The 19,121-nt window shown below is 38.4% G+C and overlaps 1 protein-coding gene across 1 annotated transcript in view; it reads left to right on the top strand.

The window, feature by feature from the left end:
• Positions 1 to 3,821: 3,821 nt before the first annotated feature.
• LOC149546182 (putative UPF0481 protein At3g02645) overlaps positions 3,822 to 19,121 on the top strand; it is a 49,542-nt gene continuing 34,242 nt past the window's right edge. Inside the window, exons 1-2 of the mRNA XM_089791045.1 lie at positions 3,822 to 4,141; positions 4,224 to 4,317. Coding sequence (XP_089647171.1) covers positions 3,989 to 4,141; positions 4,224 to 4,317 — 247 coding nt within the window. The 5' untranslated portion in view covers positions 3,822 to 3,988. The remainder of the gene's footprint in view (positions 4,142 to 4,223; positions 4,318 to 19,121) is intronic.

Genomic DNA, 19,121 nt, shown 5'->3' with positions numbered 1-19,121 from the left:
ATCTATCTTTCACCTTGTGAATAAACATCTGTATCAAAATGAATCCCATACTTAGACTATCCTTTCATGGGATTTGAAAAGCCTGTGATAAACATCAAGCAATTACATGGTTCCTTGTTCCATCAGCAAGATACTTCAATCACATACACTTCTAAACAAAATGCAACTAGTTTGTGCTCTTTGTTCACAAACTAGAAGAAATTACAGATCCACAAATAGGAGACATGATTCAAATTGAATTTAAATCCCTTTGTTGTTCTTTATTTGTTTTCCTTGAAACCAAATACATGAAAGATGTACATAAATGACTTAGAAATCACCTGACAGACAAGAACTATTTGCATAAAACATAAATTGTTGTTCAATACAAGAGAAATGCTAGGTGTGTAGTTTTCACAGCATGAGCAGAGCTCCTAGAACTGAAAATTGAAAACCAACCAACAATCTTTTTTAGAGGAAAAGAAAGAATATATATGAAGAGGGAAATTCCTGAATTGAATTTGCAATTGACATTTGTCCACATGAAATTCCCTCTCTTTGCCATGAAAAGACTCTCTCTAATCTCTTTCCTCAATTGCCAGAATCAAATCCTCATCATTTTATTTTAAAAAGAAAGAAATATCCGAGACATCTGATTCAACATCATAATTGATTATGATGCCAAATTTTAATCAAATTGAAGCCAAAACATCACAGAATCGAAACATACTACATATAAGACCTTCTGAGTATGTTTTAAATGTTTTGTCATTGAATTTTGCAACTGGATAATCAAAACACCCCTCAGAACACACAAATCAATCTGAAAGACAAAACCTCTTGTAGCATGTACCTGTGGCATTCTATGCAAAAATGAACTTCATATTTAGATAGTTCATCTCTTCTCGGTTTCGATGGTATATTGAAGTGCATATTTTGCCTACCAAAAACCTCCAGAAAGCCATTTCAAAAATCACCCCCTGGTATAGCTTCTCTGCAACCTTTTAAATTTTAAATTTTTCAAAAATTTAAAATCATTTAAAGTTTTACTTTAGATAATACCCTTTCTGAATTTAAAAGATTGAATGTGCAATTCATTTTGAAAAAATAATTAAAAATTATTTTTTATATTCTTCAAAATTTTTCCTTCTTCCTCACCAGGCCCATTAGGCGCCACCCATGCTACCATGTGGTGGCCCCTAATTTGTCGGCCTATGCCACATACTCACCCCTGTAAGGCGCTACATCATCACCCTTGGCCCCAACTTTTTTGCTACCTCAAAATGCGTCCCGGGCCCACTGCCACATGGCACTCGGGTGCATTCCCGCATTACTTATCCTTCGCACAACTTATTAATGTGGGGAAGCACCAACCACAAGATGCACCACGTGGCGCAATCTTGTGCCTCTGCCTCCACATCACCACGATGTCACTTTGTTTCAAAATTTCTACAAGTCGCCTCCAGCTGTCTTCACGGGCCCTACGCACATGACCCTTGCCTTTTAAAAGGCAGTGCCTTAAGACAACCATTCGATTGTGTGGTGGAGTATTTAAAATATAAAAACTTCCCCACGGAAGTAATGTGAGATATTGCTTTTCAATATTTTCCTATAGTTTGCATTCTTTGCTCATGCGTGTCGAGTTTCTTTTTAAAACATGCCAGCTTTTGCTCCTGTTAATTACTTTGACCTGCGGCTTGTTCTTTGTGCAAATGCTTTGCTGCTTCATTGTGGAAAGCCTCTACTCTATGCATGCCATCCTTCTTTTAAAGGTGTGAGCTAGTCTTGTTTGGCACAGGCTTCCTCATTTAAAATTTCTCGTGTGTTTCACTTTATGCTCAGTGCGCGGCTTTGGAGCTCCCTTTGACTGATCTTGCCCCTACGTTTTATATGGGTGGATTCCTTTATGAACTCTGACATCTGCTACATTTCTCCCTGACTTCTATCCTCTATTTTTTCTTTAACGCTTCTTCATGTTCATTCCACATTGCATGGGCTTCCTCTTTTAACGATGACTCTTCTTTGCTGTTGTGTACTATTTTCAGTAAATGTGAATTTTAATGCTCTACACCATACTCCATAAGCTAACTTGTTCATCAAACATGTTTAATGTAATAAAAAAACTTCATCCATTAATCATTTCATAGCCTTTATAGTCAATGTTAACCTGATGGAATCAGCCGGGCCCCAAATTGGGTCCGGCTAATTTTTTTTTGTTTCTGAACAACTGACATGGAAAACTAATCCATCAACCACCGGGAACTGATTTGAATCAAGTTCAATCACTGAACCATAAAAATAAAGCTCACTTTACCATTAATCTGCAAAATGTCAATTTAATGCCAGAGGGTCCTTTGATTGGCTTTAAAAACTGACCTAAACAATTGACCAGGGTCTGAAATAAGACACATTGATTCTCTATTCCACACACTTTCACCCTGTCGAATCTCGTCTCTTGACGAATTCGAGGTTAAAAGATATTCACTATCAAAGTTGACCTTTCAGAACTTCCTGCAAGAAAACATGTCAGACAACACTAAATTGGGTTCAGAATAAGCTTTAGAAATTGGTAAACTCACACTTGGGAAGACGAAAACTGGGGTATTGGTTCACTATCATGAGGTGAATATAAATCTACGATTTGGGCTCATGATGGATAATTGGATGCAAATGGCGATCAATCAAAGTAGGCTACTTGGATTTCGCAGACTGGAAATAATGGCAAAACATTTTTTGCGATATGGAATTGACTTGGAAAAGTGTGTAGACAGATTCATCAAGATTTGATAACTGGTAAACTCGAAGTATTTTTAGAGGACAATGCAGTGGTACAATCCATTCAATCTCATGTATCATGGATTTCAAGATAAGACATCACGAATAGGGGTTCCAAGCAATCTACGCTTTATGACACTAGTAAAAAGATAGAAATTCCATTTGGAACCGCGTTTGAAAACATATCAAATGGATTTGTCATGAGCTGAAACTTGAACCATAACAAGTCTTCGACGTCTATAATGCAACGCAAAATGAATTTTAGCATTTTGGTGAACTGGGTCAAAATTATAGCTCGTCAAATAGGGCCTTCCAGAATTCTGAACATTTCATATCAGCATGACACTGATAATTGACCAACTTTGAGGGATTGAAAACCTAGGCAAACAGACTCGAAACGATTCAAAATCTGAAACATAGGCTCTCAGGTATAGACACTAAATACTCCCAAAGTGGCAAGTCATGAAACATTTTTGGGTGCAAGATATTCAAATGCAAACATAGCCTCCTGTCGTTGTTTGACACTTAGGTGAAAATGCAGAAATGACACCAGCTCAAAACAAGACTTCACGAAATGGCTCTAAATGTCAATTGAACTTCATGGAACAGGTAGATGCACTAAATGAAAGGTGTTAGAAACATTAAACACCTTATGGGGCTCAAAGGTACAATCAGGTACAAACTCATCAAAAAGCATTTATAGGGCTTAAAGTGATTCAAAATTTGAAATAGATGCTAAAAATGGGAACGCAATTTTGAGCGCCAACACCTACAATGCATCAGTAAATTGCGAGCCTCTCATCGAAAAGGTCTTGGGTTCTAATCTACTCACAATTAACACATAATAATAATTAATCTTAATAATAATAAATAACATAGACTTTGACCGTTTACCTATAAAAAAAAAAAAATATTTATATATTTTCTTAAAATATATTTAATTTTTTATTTTTTTTAAACAAGAGAGCTTGATAATAACAATTTAATAAATAAATTTCAATCAGTTAATAAATATTTATTAACTTCAAACTGATTTATAAAAAAAATAAAAATCACAAAGGCTATTGTATCGACTAGAAGCGCGACTGCCAGTTTTTGCCCTTTCCTTTCCTTTTAATCGCGCTCTCAACGAATTCGCGCGGCGACTTCTTTTCAAGTTTTCCGTATGCTTTTTAAGGGTTTCGGAGGTGGATTCATCTGCGCAGTCTCCTGCTGCTGAATCATTAGTCTGAACATGTCTTCTACTGCTTCCCCATCTGCGTCTGCACTCACTCCTACCTGTCTCATTGATGAAATTTTAATGACAAAGGCAGATAAGCCAGGCTTTGATCTTAGCCGATTACTCACCCAAATAGATGCTTTTCTCGCTCTTTACCATACTCGCCTGGTACAGACCGTTCTCTGTGTTGATTTTACCTGACTTCTCCATATTTCTTACTAAACGACACCATTCGTATACTTATTTGCAGATACACAAGAGTGCCGTCGGCGAAAAGTTTGATGACGTCCACCCGGCTCTCACTTTAGAAGGCGTCTACAATTGTGGAACTAATTTCCAAAGAGGTACATACAGTGTCTTCCTTATCTATTGTTCTTGTCAGAATTTTTGACTAAAAGCTATAATATAATTTTTTAGTTATAATTTATTTATATTAGTTTATACCAATCGCACTATTCAGCGGGACCGTTTATTGATTTTATTTGTGCCATTTGAGATCTTTTTGTTTGTTCTTTGGCGACTCTGTTGCTGTTAATTTATTTTAGTCTTTTAGGTTTTAGATTAAAATTAATATGAAAAACTACTAAAGTGTACGGTCACTCGTGGATATAATTCTATTAATATTTTTATTTTTGTCCCCAAATCTGCAGCCTTCCAAACCCTTCAACGTCTTGAATTTGATTTCAGAGGCCCTGGTTCCCCTGTTGGTTTGATGCCAAGGTCTTTGAAGGTTAAGAGCAAGGCCTTCCACCCCGATTCCCGGAGCCCCATATAGCCTGCTTGAGAGAATCCCTCTATCATCTTGTCCACCCAAAATCTTGAATGGCTTGTTTGAAACGATTAAGTCCACAAGAACAAGTATGAAAGTTTTGTTCGAGCCTGTTTTTCTGACATAAATTAACTAGCTTATATATATTTTTATATATATAAAAAAGCTGAGAGTTATGAGTTATCCTTCTCTGGGTGCTTATTTTGATAATCTAACTCAGTAAAATAGGCGCCTTGAGAAAGATAACTCTCGGCTTTTTTATATATATAAAAATATATATAAGTTAGTAGCAGACGCAGCGCACAATTAATAATGTTATTTGTTTATTTTATTATTTTTAAAAACTATTATTTTTTATTTGTTAAGTTTAATTAATTATTAGAATAAATAATTTTAATTACCAATAAATATTAAAATAAAATTTGGCATAATGCATTTGAATAATTAATTTTGAACGATTTAATAAAAAAGTAAAATTTTTATAGGGTCAGTATCAATTTTATATTTATTGGTATTAAATTTGATGATTATGCATACAAATAGCTCAATTTTATGCATTTTATTATTAGTTTTGATGATTGTGCATAGATAATATAGCATCTAACATATCAATGAGAGCATAAATTTTATACATAATATACATATCAATGTTAGTATCAATTTTATAAATATTATTATGAGTGTTGATGATTATGCATAGAAATTGTAACATCAAATATCGTAAGTGTACCTTTAAACATCATTTCAAGAGTGGAATTTATTTATTTATTTTATTGTTCATAAAACTCACATAGATGAAATAAAAAATGTGTCCATGACTTGAATAGTGAAAATAACTTATTCATGTTGTTCATAAAAGTTACATAGATGAAATAGGAAATATAAGCCCAAGTAGAAGTATTTAGATGAAGTATAGGAAATATGAGAAGAAACTAAAAAAAGAACATTTCTCTATAATGATGTAGCTGCATCGCATATTCCTCAATGATAAGGATGGTGTTGCGATCCTTATTAGAGTAATGATCGCAGTAGACTTCTTTCATCATTTTTGGAAATGCATTTGTTTTTGCAGATGTATCTATTCGAGCTTGTTTTTCTGACATAAATTTTTTTTTTTTTTCTTCATTTAAATCAATTGGATTAACAACAAGATTAGGAAAATCTTGTAGTTTAATAATCCCAATGCCAAATGTTGGAGCTGTAAGTGGAAATGTAATGTCGTTCACAAGCACAGCTAGGAACCTCCCATGAGGAAGATATTGAAACAATTGAGCCATTGCAAAATTTGTAATTCTTTGTATGTTTTACTCGTGTGGCAAATTATATTCTAATTTTCATTGTTAACCATATTAAATTAGCCATACTTCAATTACAAGTTAATAGTGAGATTTTATGCATGGTTAGCATGATTATTATTATTAGTTCCTACCATAAACGCAAAGAACAACTTTTAATTAATAATTAAATTGTTTAATTTAAGTCAACTAATTTTTTTTTATAATATCAAATCATAATATTATATGAAGTAAAATGAATTATGTTTAGCTTATCTAATCGACAAAATAATTTTTCAGAGTGAAGTTAAAAGTGGGATAAGATGGTGACTTGGAAGGCGATGGAAATCGAAGAAGGCACCATTGCTATGCTAGGGTTTCATGCGAACTTTCAGTTTTCTTGCGTATGGCTCTCTGTCTGAGCTTTCCTATTGTTGTTTCCACTTGTCACATCGCATTTATTGCGGGAGCTTTTAGGCTAGGTTATAATGGCCCCGACCAGTGGTGACCCAGTTGTTACTGGTGTTCACGTTGCTGCCTTGGATAGCCATGGCACCTCATCAGAACAAACGCCCACACAAATTTGTTCCAAAGGTTTTTCACGAGGTAATCCTGATATTATCCTTCCTTTACAAGAATTTGATGTTGCTTGTGATTGGTTAGAACGACATACCTTAATAGGGTATTTTGTGAGTAGGACTCCTCTTGAAGCTATGCTCCGAGAATGGGTAAACAAGAGCTGGACTCCTCATGGAGTCTGCCTTGATGTTGTGCAAAACCTTACCAAAGGCTTTTTTTTTTTATTTCGCTTCGCCAAGCTGTCGCAAGCCAACATGGTTTTTAATAATGGCCCTTGGTCTGCGTGTTCTTCCTTGCTTGTTTTTAAAAAATGGTCGTAAGACTTCACTATCTTTGACGACAAAAAGCTTAGGGTTCCTGTGTGGGTCAAGTTCCCAGGTTTACCCTTGCCATGTTGGCCTTTTATTGAGTCCATTGCCAATACCCTTGGCAAAGTTATCACAAAGGAACATGAGAATTTTTTTAACGCTCGCCCTCATAGATGCGTTTGTGTCGAGGTTGATCTTTCCAAGGATCTTAAGGAAATCTGTGGAAATCCAGATTGGGGCTCAAACCTTCTCTCAGAAGGTGCTTTATTTGAATCTCCCCAACACCTGCTATAGGTGCCAGTTAGTGGAACACAAGATTAGTGATTGCCCTTTGGCTGTGCATAGGGTTAAACCCTCGCCTAAAGAAGCTCCTACCAAGCCAGCCGAAGGGAAAAAAGAAGAATGGATTACTGTTGGGCACAAGGGCAAGGTTCCCTTGACTCCCTTGGATCCTAAACAGTCATATGCGGCGGTCATTGTGGTTCCTCCTACTTCAATAGGAGTGCAAACCCCAACTAGCTTAGGGATGCAAGCGGTTTCTTTTGAACCCAATCTGGGTGTTTCACAGGTTTCAAACCCTGCTGGCTCTTAGGGGATTAAGGCGGCCGCTAGGGCCCACGCCTCGGTTGTGGTTCGAACACCTCTTGCTGCTTCTTCCATAGCACCACAAGCTGCGCGGCGTTCTCGCAATCCTCTCGGACGTGCTAAGAAACCAGAGGTGAAACATCAGGCCATTAGTCCAGAAGATTTTCCTTTTGACTTTAATAAGGTTTCTACCTTTTTGTAGAATAGCTACTCCTCTCTTGAGGACGAGGAAGATATGAAAGAATTTACATGAATTTTCTTTCATGGAATGTACGAGGTCTATCAGACCTCTCCAGAAAGTACTATGTCCGAGACACCTGTCATAAACTTGGTAATTTAGATTTTCTCTGCATGCAAGAAGTTAAGATTTCTGGTTTCATGCTTTCATCTGCATGTCGCATCATTTGGCTGGATGACATTATGTTTTCCTCTCAACACGAAGTTGGCAGAGGTGGTGTAGTTACTCTCCTATCACCTTGTCTTCATTCTGCTATTATTTTGCACGGTTCTGACCCCATGCATAGAATTATTTGGCTGTTGCTTTCTATTAACAATAATTCCTTTGGAGTTAATGTTTATGCTTCCAATGATGCGGTGGAAAGGTCTCAGATGTAGGGTTGGCTGGTTGACAACTTGCCTCCAGCTACTTGGGTTATGTGTGGTGACTTCAATATGGTTGAAGTGGCCTTTGACAGAGACGACATTTTGCCCTTTCGCTGGACAACAGGGGAAAGGGAAGCTTGGTACTACATGTGCAATAAATTGGGCCTTTTTGATCCCAATAATCACCGCCGCCAGCATAGTGGGGTTTGGCACACTTGGTCCAACTTTCGAGCTAGCTCTGAACACATTTTAAAGCATCTTGATCGTGCCATACAATCTTTTTTCCCCTTTTTTGAGGATCGTGATTTACCTGTCATTCCCCTGCCAGATGTGACGTTATTAGACCACTATCCCATTTATTTTGTCATTTCATGGCAAACAACTTTCTAGAAAGTTGTCAAGTCGCAATTCTTCCTCAACACGTTTGTGTTGATGCATGCTTCCACCATTGCTCGTATCCTGCATGTCTGGAATCTGGAGCCACGCCCACATTCTCAGACAGGGTGGATCCAATGGTGGAATGATGCCATTACCAGAACTGCTTGCTTTTTGCGCATCTATGGGCGGCAGTTGGCAGTTTTCAGAAAGCGGTCTTATGACTCCACTTCTTCTACACTAAAAAAAGCCTCTGAGGCTCTCACCCTTAATCCTTTGATGTGGATTTGCAAGTTCAGCTTGCCAAACTTCGTCATGATAAATAGGTTGCTAATAACTATGCCGCTCGAGGAGCCCAAAGCAAAGCTCGTCTCCACTAGTTGGAGGTTGGCAATAAGGCTTTTAAGGAGTTCTTCTAGGCTCTTTGAGCCCGTCATACCAATCATGGGATTAAAACAATCAAACAAGGCACTTCTGTTCTCTCCAGTCCCCTTAACATCCTGCAAGCATTTGTTCATCACTATGAGAACGTTTTTGCCTCGTAGGAAAATTCGGTTGCTCAGGAGGAAGCTCTCAGAAAGTGTATCTCTGTTACTTCTAACCACCTAGCAGTTGAGCAACGTGCTTTTTATGAGCAACTTCTTACCCTCCGAGACCTTAAGGAGGCAGTCTACTCCATGGCTGATGATAAATCCCCCAAGTGTGATGGGTTTCCTTATGAATTTTATAAGCACCTATGGGAGCATATTGGTTCTGATCTGCACAATGTTTATCTTGAAGCCTATCATGCTAAAAGCTTAGGAGCCATTATCAATAAAGGAAATATTAAATTCATACCTAAAGCTGGAGATCCTGAGGATATTTACAATTGGTGGCCCATTACCGTTCTGAACGTTTCTTATAAGATTATTGCCAAGGCAATTTCTCTTAAAATTTGCCACCTTCTGCGTTTAATTGTGCGGCTTGAGCAAACTGGCTTTATCAAGTCCAGATATATTCTTGACAACATTATTGCTGTCTGGGAAGAAATGGAGTGGGCCCGCAAGGCCAAACAACCGGCTATTTTTTTGAAGATTGATTTTGCTAAAGCTTATGATCGCATTGAATGGCCTTTTATCTTGGCTATGCTTCAAGCTCTTGGTTTTGGGTCCAATTTCTTGCAACCTGTGGAAATGCTCTTTGGTGATGGTAATGCTTGCATTACCATCAATAATTCCCAATCTGATGCCTTTGGGCTTTTTCGTTCCATCAGGCAAGGTTGCCCTCTGGCTTCGGCGCTTTATGTTCTTGTTGTTGAAGGGTTTGGCTATTTGCTAGCCCACTATGTGTCTTCAGGATTAGTTTGTGGCATTTGTTTGCCATAATCATCTTCCTAGTTGGTCAATGGTCATTTTGTTGATGATTCCTTTCTCACTCTTTTGGAGGATGAAGAAAACATAAAAAATGCCTTAATTTGCCTTGACACTTTTTGTCAAGCCTTTGGATCTGCTATTCAATGGCATAAAATGCTTTGCTACTGCCAGTCTTTCTAGCCAACGCCACCTTGCCTTGGCTAGTTTGAATGGAAATGGGTCACTCATGGGGAGATCTTTCATGGAAATGGGTCACTCATGGGGAGATCTTTCGCTTTCTTGGCGTTCCCTTTGCTTTTCAGGCTTCACTTGTTGATCTTTGGAATGCAGTGCTTGCTAAGACTACCAAGAAGCTTGATTATTGGCTTACAAAATTGCTTTCTCTTGCGGGCAAATTCTAGATTTGCTCGAAAGTTCTTGCGGCCACTCATTTCTATTATTCTTCTTGTTGTGCTCCTTCTAAAGCCTCCTATTAGAAATTGGAAAGATTGCTTCGTGATTTTCTTTGGGCTTCTAGTTCTGACCATCATGGATTTCACAGAGTGGCTTGGGATTTTTGTTGTCTCGCAAAGGAATCTGGAGGCCTTCGCCTGCTTTCCACACAGAAGCAGGGCCTTGCTCTATGTGCCAAATGGATTATTCGTGCCATCACTAGTGATGAAGCCTGGAAGATTTTGGTTTGGCATTGCATTTCTTTTGGATTTCCAGTTAATAGGCCTGTATGGAAAGGAATTGGCTTTCACACCCTCATCATGCGGGAGCCAGTGCTCATCCAGGGCTCTTTTGTCATTAAGAGCATATGGAAAGCTTGGGAAGCTATCAAGCCTTGGCTTCACTGGTCTGGTGATGAGTTCCACAATGGACTCTCTTTGAATCAGCAGAACATTTGGTGGTCTCCCTTGTTTGCTATCCAAGGTACCCCCCTTGCCAAGACTCAAGGTGCTAGTGCTCTGTGTTTTTTCAAACGTGGCATCAAGACTCCTAAAGATCTTTTCTCTAGGGTTTCCATGAGTTTTAGGTCTTGAGAAGATATGCAAGTCCAGTACTGTCTTGCCCATTCAGATCGACAGACTTTTGACTTATTGCTCTCTTCAATTCCAGTGCACTTAATTCATAAAATGGGTATTCAGTTAGTTAGACCTTGGTGGCATGATTGGAAGTGGTATCTTGCCACTCCTTTTAGTAATTACAAACCCAGTTTGGGTTATAGATGGCTTTCTTCCTATCTGCCGATGGTGGATATGCTCAACCAGAGATGGCATTTGCAATCTTCTCTTTCTCAATGGAAAAAGCATTTTGATACTATTTGGAGTGCTATTAGAGAACCCAAGATTGCCCATTTTGCTTGGTGCCTGGCTTTTCAAGGTCTTCCCTTGGGGCCTCGGCTCAAGCATATTGGGGTTCCAGATCCTAGATGCCCTTTCTATGGGCAACCAAAGTCTTTCTTGCACATTTTCTGGTTTTGTAGACATGCTCAAAATTACTAGCATTGGATTCATGACTTTTTCAAGCCATTCAGGCCTGAACCCTTTTCTTGGCACATGGCTATTTTGGGCGATTCCCCCAGAATCCTTTGGAAATTTACCTAGATTTGGCATACCTTCAGGATGGAGATTTTGTTCACTCTATGGAAAGATAGAGATGTTGTTCTTTTCACTCATAGTTTTCTTGATATTAATATTGCTATGTACACTAAGGCATGCATTTGTAATAATGTAACTATGCAGATTCAAGCTCAAGCAAACAAAGTGGCCTTGGAGGTGGCTCACCTGTAGGAGCTACTTAACCACTGGAGCAATGCCCCTTGCACTATTGCCAGAGTTCCTCAAGATGCCTCGGTTGATACCTTGATGCCTAGGGGCCGCTGCTAGTGGTGCCACTCCTTAGGCCACCATTCGCACACCCTGCACTCCCAGGCTTCTTGCCACCGCTCTCCCAGCTGTGGCAATGGTGGTTGGAGGCGCCATTCGGCTTCATCGCCCCATGGTGGCACTGGTTGGTCCCCAGCTCCTTCTCCTGGTGCTTGGTGGGCACTCTCTGGGAAATGGCCTTGCCTGGACCTGGCAATTTCGCCTTCGCGGCCAGAGTTAAAAGATGTTGACCAGGCCACTGATCCTGTTGCTGTTGCCGCCGATGGCGGCTGGATTGTTCCTAGCCCGCCCCCCAATCCCAAAGATGATTGGGGTTTTCATGATCGTGATGAGCCACCACCCTCAATAGGCACTGCTTTAGCTACTTGAGGTTGCTTTATATGTTTTTTTTGATGAATAGTTTATGATTTCGGCTTCGGCCGTGTGAACTCTCACGGGATGATCTTGTATCCCCCGGCCCTTTTTTGTGAATTGTAATCTTTCTTTATTAATTATTAATAGAAAAGGACTATTCATCAAAAAAAAGTGGGATAAAAATTTATACAAACACAAATTTTTTACAAAACAACAGAGAGCCTAGCACAAAGCTCTATAGATTCTTGTCCTTAACCATTAGTTGATTTGACATATGAAGCATTTCAGGAAGTAATTGCACCTTATCCACAATTTTACAATGCTGCATTTGATTCAAAGTCCATTTGACCAGACAATCTGCAACACTATTGCATGCTCAAGAAATGTGTGTCAAAGTAACAAATTCCAAGGAGTTGCATAAATGGAGAAATTCGAACCAACCCAAATAATCTGACTCAGCTAAACTTCTGAAACTTTTAGAGACAAAAAAAAAAAAAAAAAACATAAATTATCTGATCAATCTCAAAGCATTTATTTTTGATAGAACATCTTTCATGCAATTTGGTTGTGGAACTCTGTTTTCCCATAAACCATTACTGTGATGTCCCCTTGTTTGGGTCTATAGATTTAGGGTCTGAGTTAATCACAAGAGACTTCTTTCTATCAACTTAATGCCTTCGCTGAGTTTGGGTAGAACTAATAGACTTATTGGGAATGTAATGAAAGTTATCCTGAACTGCAATGATCTCTATATGTTGAGTTTGTCTGCACTTTAACAATACTTTTTGTACTATTTTAGGATACTAAGTAATGAGACGGTAGGGCTTCCAAATAAACTTATGAATAATGTTATGGTAAGTTCCTTATGTCAATCTTAAAGAGGGATTATTTGATACAATTTTTTTTCTGCTATATAAATTCTCTGAAATCAAGGTATGCAATTTGGACGTCTTAATGGAAAACTCTAGATAATGATCTTGTTTGTGCTTATGGTGCCTATCTGCCAATAATGATTGTAGATTTCTCAAACTGAATTTATCTCTTTTCCTTCCTGATATAAGGTGGTTGTTATGACAAGTTTTTCTTTCAGTTCCTCCTGTAGCTCTTGATTTATTGTGAGCTGGGAATCCTTTCTGGTATAACGCTACTTCTGCCTCTATCTCCAAATATCCGATTGCTTAATCTTATGTTAGTCTGTTGGTATGATTACAAGTTTCCAATGAGGCAAGATAGTGGCCAATGATGCTGAATGAAATATTGATCAGTCTTCCTTGACTGGAGTTGACAAATTGATTAGCATTCTTTGAATTATTGTGAGTGTCTTTTAATTGTTGCTGCCTCTGATGTTTGCTTACTTATATTTGGGAATGATAATATATATACTCTTTTTGTTCCTAATACCCTACATGGTTGTTGTTGACTTTTTTGTTTATTCATAATGCTTCCAAATCATGTTACTAGTCTCTCTATATGCATAACTCTAAGAGGCTCAGCTTTGGTTTTGTCTCATAGAGACGTAGTTTATGCTATTTATTACATAATGCTATTATTTAGTTTATATATAATTCTATTAAGTTTTTATATTATTTATGTTGTAATTTTCTTGCACATAACTATGACATTATATTTTTAAATTATAATATTATTATTTTCTTTATTTCATATTATTTTGCTATAATTTAAATACCAAGAAGTTATATAATTTATTTTCTATTGCTATTGTTTTAATAAATTTATTTATATTTAATTATTATGAAGTCTTATCTCAAAATAGGGATATTACAATTACCTCTATTTTTCATCTGTTCGAGAGAATTTAAGAAAAAAAGTGAAAAACAATCGACTTGAATTACTTGTTATATTTCTGAGCTATTTCATTATTTTAACACCTGCATTAAATGGTACAAAGTTACATCGCTTGACTGTTTGTAAAGTTGCAGAAGTCACTAACAAGCTGGTAGATGTGTAACTGTCAAGAACAGGCTGTCTTGAAGCATAATAACTACTAATCGTAGAGTTTCACCTGCAAGTTTATTATACAAAGACCAACAATGGAGCAGTATATGTAATAACATTTGGAGAGCAGTAGTTGCATCTCATTTCAACTACCAACATCAGACATCCATTCCCCTCACCCTACAAGGTTCATTAATTAAGTTACTGTGTGCAATAATATGAGGAGAATTGCAGCTTTTGTCATCGCTGCTATTATACAAAAGCTTCATCTTTTCTAGTCATTTTACAAGTTCCATTAATAAGGTTGTTGTTCATGATGATATTAAGAATAATGCTTGCCCCATTCTATCCAAATCCTAAGCATGCTCTCCATTCATGGTTTCCGAAAGAAATTTTTTACATAGTTCTATTTAGTAACATATTTCACTGAGACTTTCAAGAAAGGGATTGATTCCCCTAAAAACATGGTGTTTACAAGAAGAGAAAGGAGCAAAAGTAATTCCCTTAGCAAGGGGTAGAGCTCAATATTACCAGAGACTAAGGGTTCCCAAGAGTTGGTAACCCAACAATGTAGATCTCGCGGATAAGGCCACATACTTGTTAATCTACCAATAATATGTTAGTTTTAGGTAGCTTGGACATTTGTTCGTCCATATGTTATTAATTGGCAAATAATTGTTAGAGTTATGACAAATATTTGTTAATTAATTGACTCCTTTTAGAAGCCACTAGTAACCTATTGGTTGAGTTGTCTTGATCAAGAAGCAACTAGGAACCTCTTGGTTAAGTAGTATAAAAGGGGGTCAAGGGAGGCATTTGGAGAACAAAATAGAACAAAGAACAACAAGAGTTGTAGAAGCATTTGCAGTGTTAGAAAATGAGTTTACAGTGATAGCAGACAGTCTTGCAGTGTTAGCAAGGGCGCAGTGATAGCGTTGGGGATAACAGCGAAAGACTATCAGCGGGAGGAATTAGGAGGTTGTCTGAATTTTGCCAGTGAGGCAAGAAATTTTGTATCTCTTGATTTGCTGAAGTTAATATAATTCTTATTGGTAGAACTAGTTTTCCCTTAGGGGTTTTTCTAGGGATGATTTGTCCAAAAATATTGTGTTCTTTGTGTTCTGAATTTATTTCTGTATTTTATTGGTGAAGTTGCAGTTGTGTTATTTTTCAATATTAGCTGGGAATTTATTTTCAGCAGTTTAATAATCGTTTATGATAGGAGATTAATAATCAGTGACTACAATAGTGTTAATTTTCACATGGTATCAGAGCCTAGTTGAGGGTAGAAGAGTTTTGCCCTAGGGAAAAAATTGAGGGTTTATAAAACCTAGATTGATCTCTTTAGATTTATTATTTTTTTAATCCCTTGAGATGGCTTCAGCTAGTTTGAGAGATCAGGACAGATTGGATGGTGCCTCGAATTTTGGTGTCTGGAAGGCTAGAATTTCTTTATTGTTGGAAGAGAATGGTATCAAGGATTATGTTACTAGTTTTGTACCTGTACTAGTAGATGCGACACAACTTGTAGCATATAAGAAGGACGATGCCAAGGCGAGGAGGATTATCCTTGATGGTGTCAAGGATCATATTGTTCCACATATTTCAAAGCTAGATACAACGAATAAGATGTGGGACGCCATTCTGAATCTGCACTAGATTGCTACCACCAACAGGAAGATGATTCTTAGAGAGAAGCTAAAGAATACCTGGATGAACCAGGGAGAAGACATTATAAGCTACCTCACCAGGCTTAGACTTGTCAAGGACGAGTTAGCAACTGTTGGAGATAGTCCCAATGATGAAGAGCTAGTGAGAATAGCCCTAAATGGGTTTTCTAAACAGTGGGGTGTCTTTGTTCAAGTTGTCAGTGGACGAGATACCTTACCAAGTTGGGATCGACTATGGACTGATTTCACTCAGGAGGAGTTTAGACTAAGTCTTGTCAATGGGGCCAACAAGAGTTTGAAAAGTGAGTTGGAACAGAAAAACGTTGCCCTAGCGGGGAAAGGGAAAGCAAAGAAGGGTTCTAGCTCATAAAGTGAGAAGAAGAAGGACCTTTCTAAGGTCAAGTGTTTTGGATGTCACGAGTCTGGTCACTATGTCAGTGATTACCCAGAAAGGAAGAAGGCAAAGAAGTAGGCGACAACTTCAACAAGTGCAGAAGAACTCTCCAGTAGATTGGAAGATGAGTTTGCACTTATAACTTGTATGGTGAGCTCAACCTCACAGACTATCTAGTATATAGATAGTGGGGCGTCATTTCATATGATAGGAGTTAGAGAGTACTTCTCTAGTTATAAGGAGAACACCAATATCCAGATTTCTATAGGAAACTTGTCCAAACTCAACTCGGTTGGGAAAGGGACTGTTCAGTTTCAGAGGGAGAATGCAAAGGTAATTCTAGTGCATGATGTGTTGCATGTTCTAGGATTAGGTATGAATTTGATTTTTGTATCTGTTCTTCATGATAGGGGTATAATGTACACTTTAGTGGGACACGTGTTGAATAAGCACAAGGATTGGAAATCACCCATAACTATTGGAGCTAGGAGTGGTCGCCTTTATAGGTTGTAGTTTGATACTCCTAAGGCACTCATGAGCAGCAGTAATCCTAGAGATCTTGGAGAGCTATGGCATAGGAGGATGGGCCATATTCATCATGGAGCACTCAAATTGCTTCGTGAGATGGTGACAGGTATTCCAAAGGTGAGCATAGAGCATGATGATGTATGTAAGGGATGCGTGTTGGGGAAGTTTGCGAAAGCATCTATTCCAAGGAGTGACACCAAATTTGAAGGTGTTCTTGATCTAGTACATTCAGATGTATGTGGACCGATGTCAACAAAGTCTATCAGAGGATATGAGTACTATGTTACTTTTATCAATGATTTCTCTAGGAAGATCTAGATATACTTCTTGAAGACCAAGGATGAGGTTTTTAGTCGGTTCTAAGAGTTCAAGGCTCTAGCGGAGAGGTCGACAGGAAGATAAAGGTTCTTCGGTCAAACAATGGAGGTGAGTACAAAGGAAATAACTTCCAGGGAAGGAATCAAGAGAGAGTGGACTGTTCCTTACAATCCACAGTAGAATGGAGTTGCTAAGAGGAAGAACCGTTCTATATCGGAGGCGGCAAGAGCCATGTTACATGACCAGGACATGCCCTGCTACTTATGATAGAAGCGTGTAATACAACAGTCTACATTCAAAATAGGGTTCTGCACAAGGTACTAGGGAGGATGACACCAGAGGAAGCTTTCACAGGAAAGAAGCTTGATGTTAGCCATTTCAAAATATTTGGCAGTTTGGCATATTGTCATATTCCAGGTGATAGTGTACCAAGTTAGATCAGATTGCAGAGAGGGGATACTTTGTTGGGTACAGTAAAACCTCAAAGGCATATAGGATTTTTATCCCTGGGATCAGAAGAATTTTTTATCAGACATGATGTCAAGTTCATGGAGGACAAGGCATTTATAAGGTCCAGAGATTTGCCAGTAGATGATTAAAGTGAGCAGCCAACAGAAGCTCCAAGGCCTAGTCAAGGGCAGTAGAGCACAAGTATAGTTACCAGTACAAGTGTAGGCTCAGGTGGTGAGACTCACAGAGCATGGAGCAACAGGTGCAAAAGGAAATGCATCTAGAAGACTTAGAGGTTGATATCACATCCTCAACAGTTGGCAGTAGGAACTGTGAGGTTCAAGAGACACAGGGATACTCAGGAGTTTGTGGGAGCTCCTAGGAAGAGTACTAGATAGCGGAGACAACCAATCAAGTTCAATGACTATGTGGCATTAGTTAGTTAGTTGGTAGATAGTGAACCTTCCAGCTATCAGGAGGCTGTAGAGCATCAGGTATGGCAGGCTATGATTGAGGAGTATAACTCAATAATGCAGAATGATGTGTGGAAGGTAGTTCCTAAACCAACAGATAGAGCGGTAGTTGGATCACACTGGATCTATAAGATAAAGCACGGTGCAGATGATAGCATCAAGAAATACAAGGCAAAGTTCATGGCCAAGGGGTTCTCTCAAAAGGAGGGAATAGACTATGAGGAGACAGTTGCTCCAGTGACCAGGTATACTTCTATACGAGTTGTGATCTCATTTGTAGCACAGATGGGATGGCAGATCCATCAAATGAATGTCAAGACAACGTTCTTTAATGGTGAGTTAAAGGATGAGGTATACATAGAGCAACCAGAAGGCTTTGTAGCACACAACAAAGAGACCCATGTGTGCAGATTGATCAGATATATTTGAGGTGAAGGTATCAAGTTGATGGGCTATACTAATGCAGATTGGGCAGGAAGTACAATGGACAAAAGGAGCACTTCAGGGTGTTGTTTCAGTTTTGGATCAGGAGTTGTATCTTGGTTCAACAGGAAGCAAAAGTCAATGGCTCTAAGTTTAGCAGAAGCAGAATACATAGCAGCTAGCATGGCGACGTGTGAAGCTATATGGCTTCGGAAGTTGTTAGTAGCCTTTTTTGGTCAGAAGGTTGAGACTACTGTGATACACTATGATAATCAGAGTTGCATCAAGTTGTCTGAGAATCTAGTATTTCATGATAGGTCTAAACATATAGACATTAGATATCACCTCATCAGAGATTGTGTACAATGGGGGGTTGTTCAGCTATAGTACATACCTACATAGGAATAGGTAGCAGACATTCTCACAAAGGTATTGGGGAAGGCAAAATTCATCTTCTTTAGAGATAAGTTGGGTGTCATGCAAAACAGCTTCCTCGCTAAGAGAGAGTGTTAGTTTTAGGTAGCTTGGACAGTTGTTCGTCCATATGTGATTAATTGGCAAATAATTGATAGAGTTACGACAAATATTTGTTAATTAATTGACTGCTTCTAGAAGCCACTAGTAACCTATTGGTTGAGTTGTCTTGATCAAGAAGCAACTAGAAACCTCTTGGTTAAGTAGTATAAAAGGGGTCAAGGGAGGCATTTGGAGAATAGAACAGAACAAAGAACAACAAGAGTTGTAGAAGCATTTGTAGCATTAGCAAATGAGTTTGCAGTGATAGCAAATAGTCTTGCAGTGTTAGCAAGGGCGCAGTGATAGTGTTGGGGATAACAACGGAGGAATATCAACGAGAGGAATTAGGA

This window comes from Cupressus sempervirens, chromosome 7 (genome assembly GCF_028749045.1).
Source record: "Cupressus sempervirens isolate cs-2001-9-10 chromosome 7, ASM2874904v1, whole genome shotgun sequence".
NCBI classification, from domain to species: domain Eukaryota; kingdom Viridiplantae; phylum Streptophyta; class Pinopsida; order Cupressales; family Cupressaceae; genus Cupressus; species Cupressus sempervirens.
This window is presented reverse-complemented; position numbering and strand designations above follow the sequence as displayed.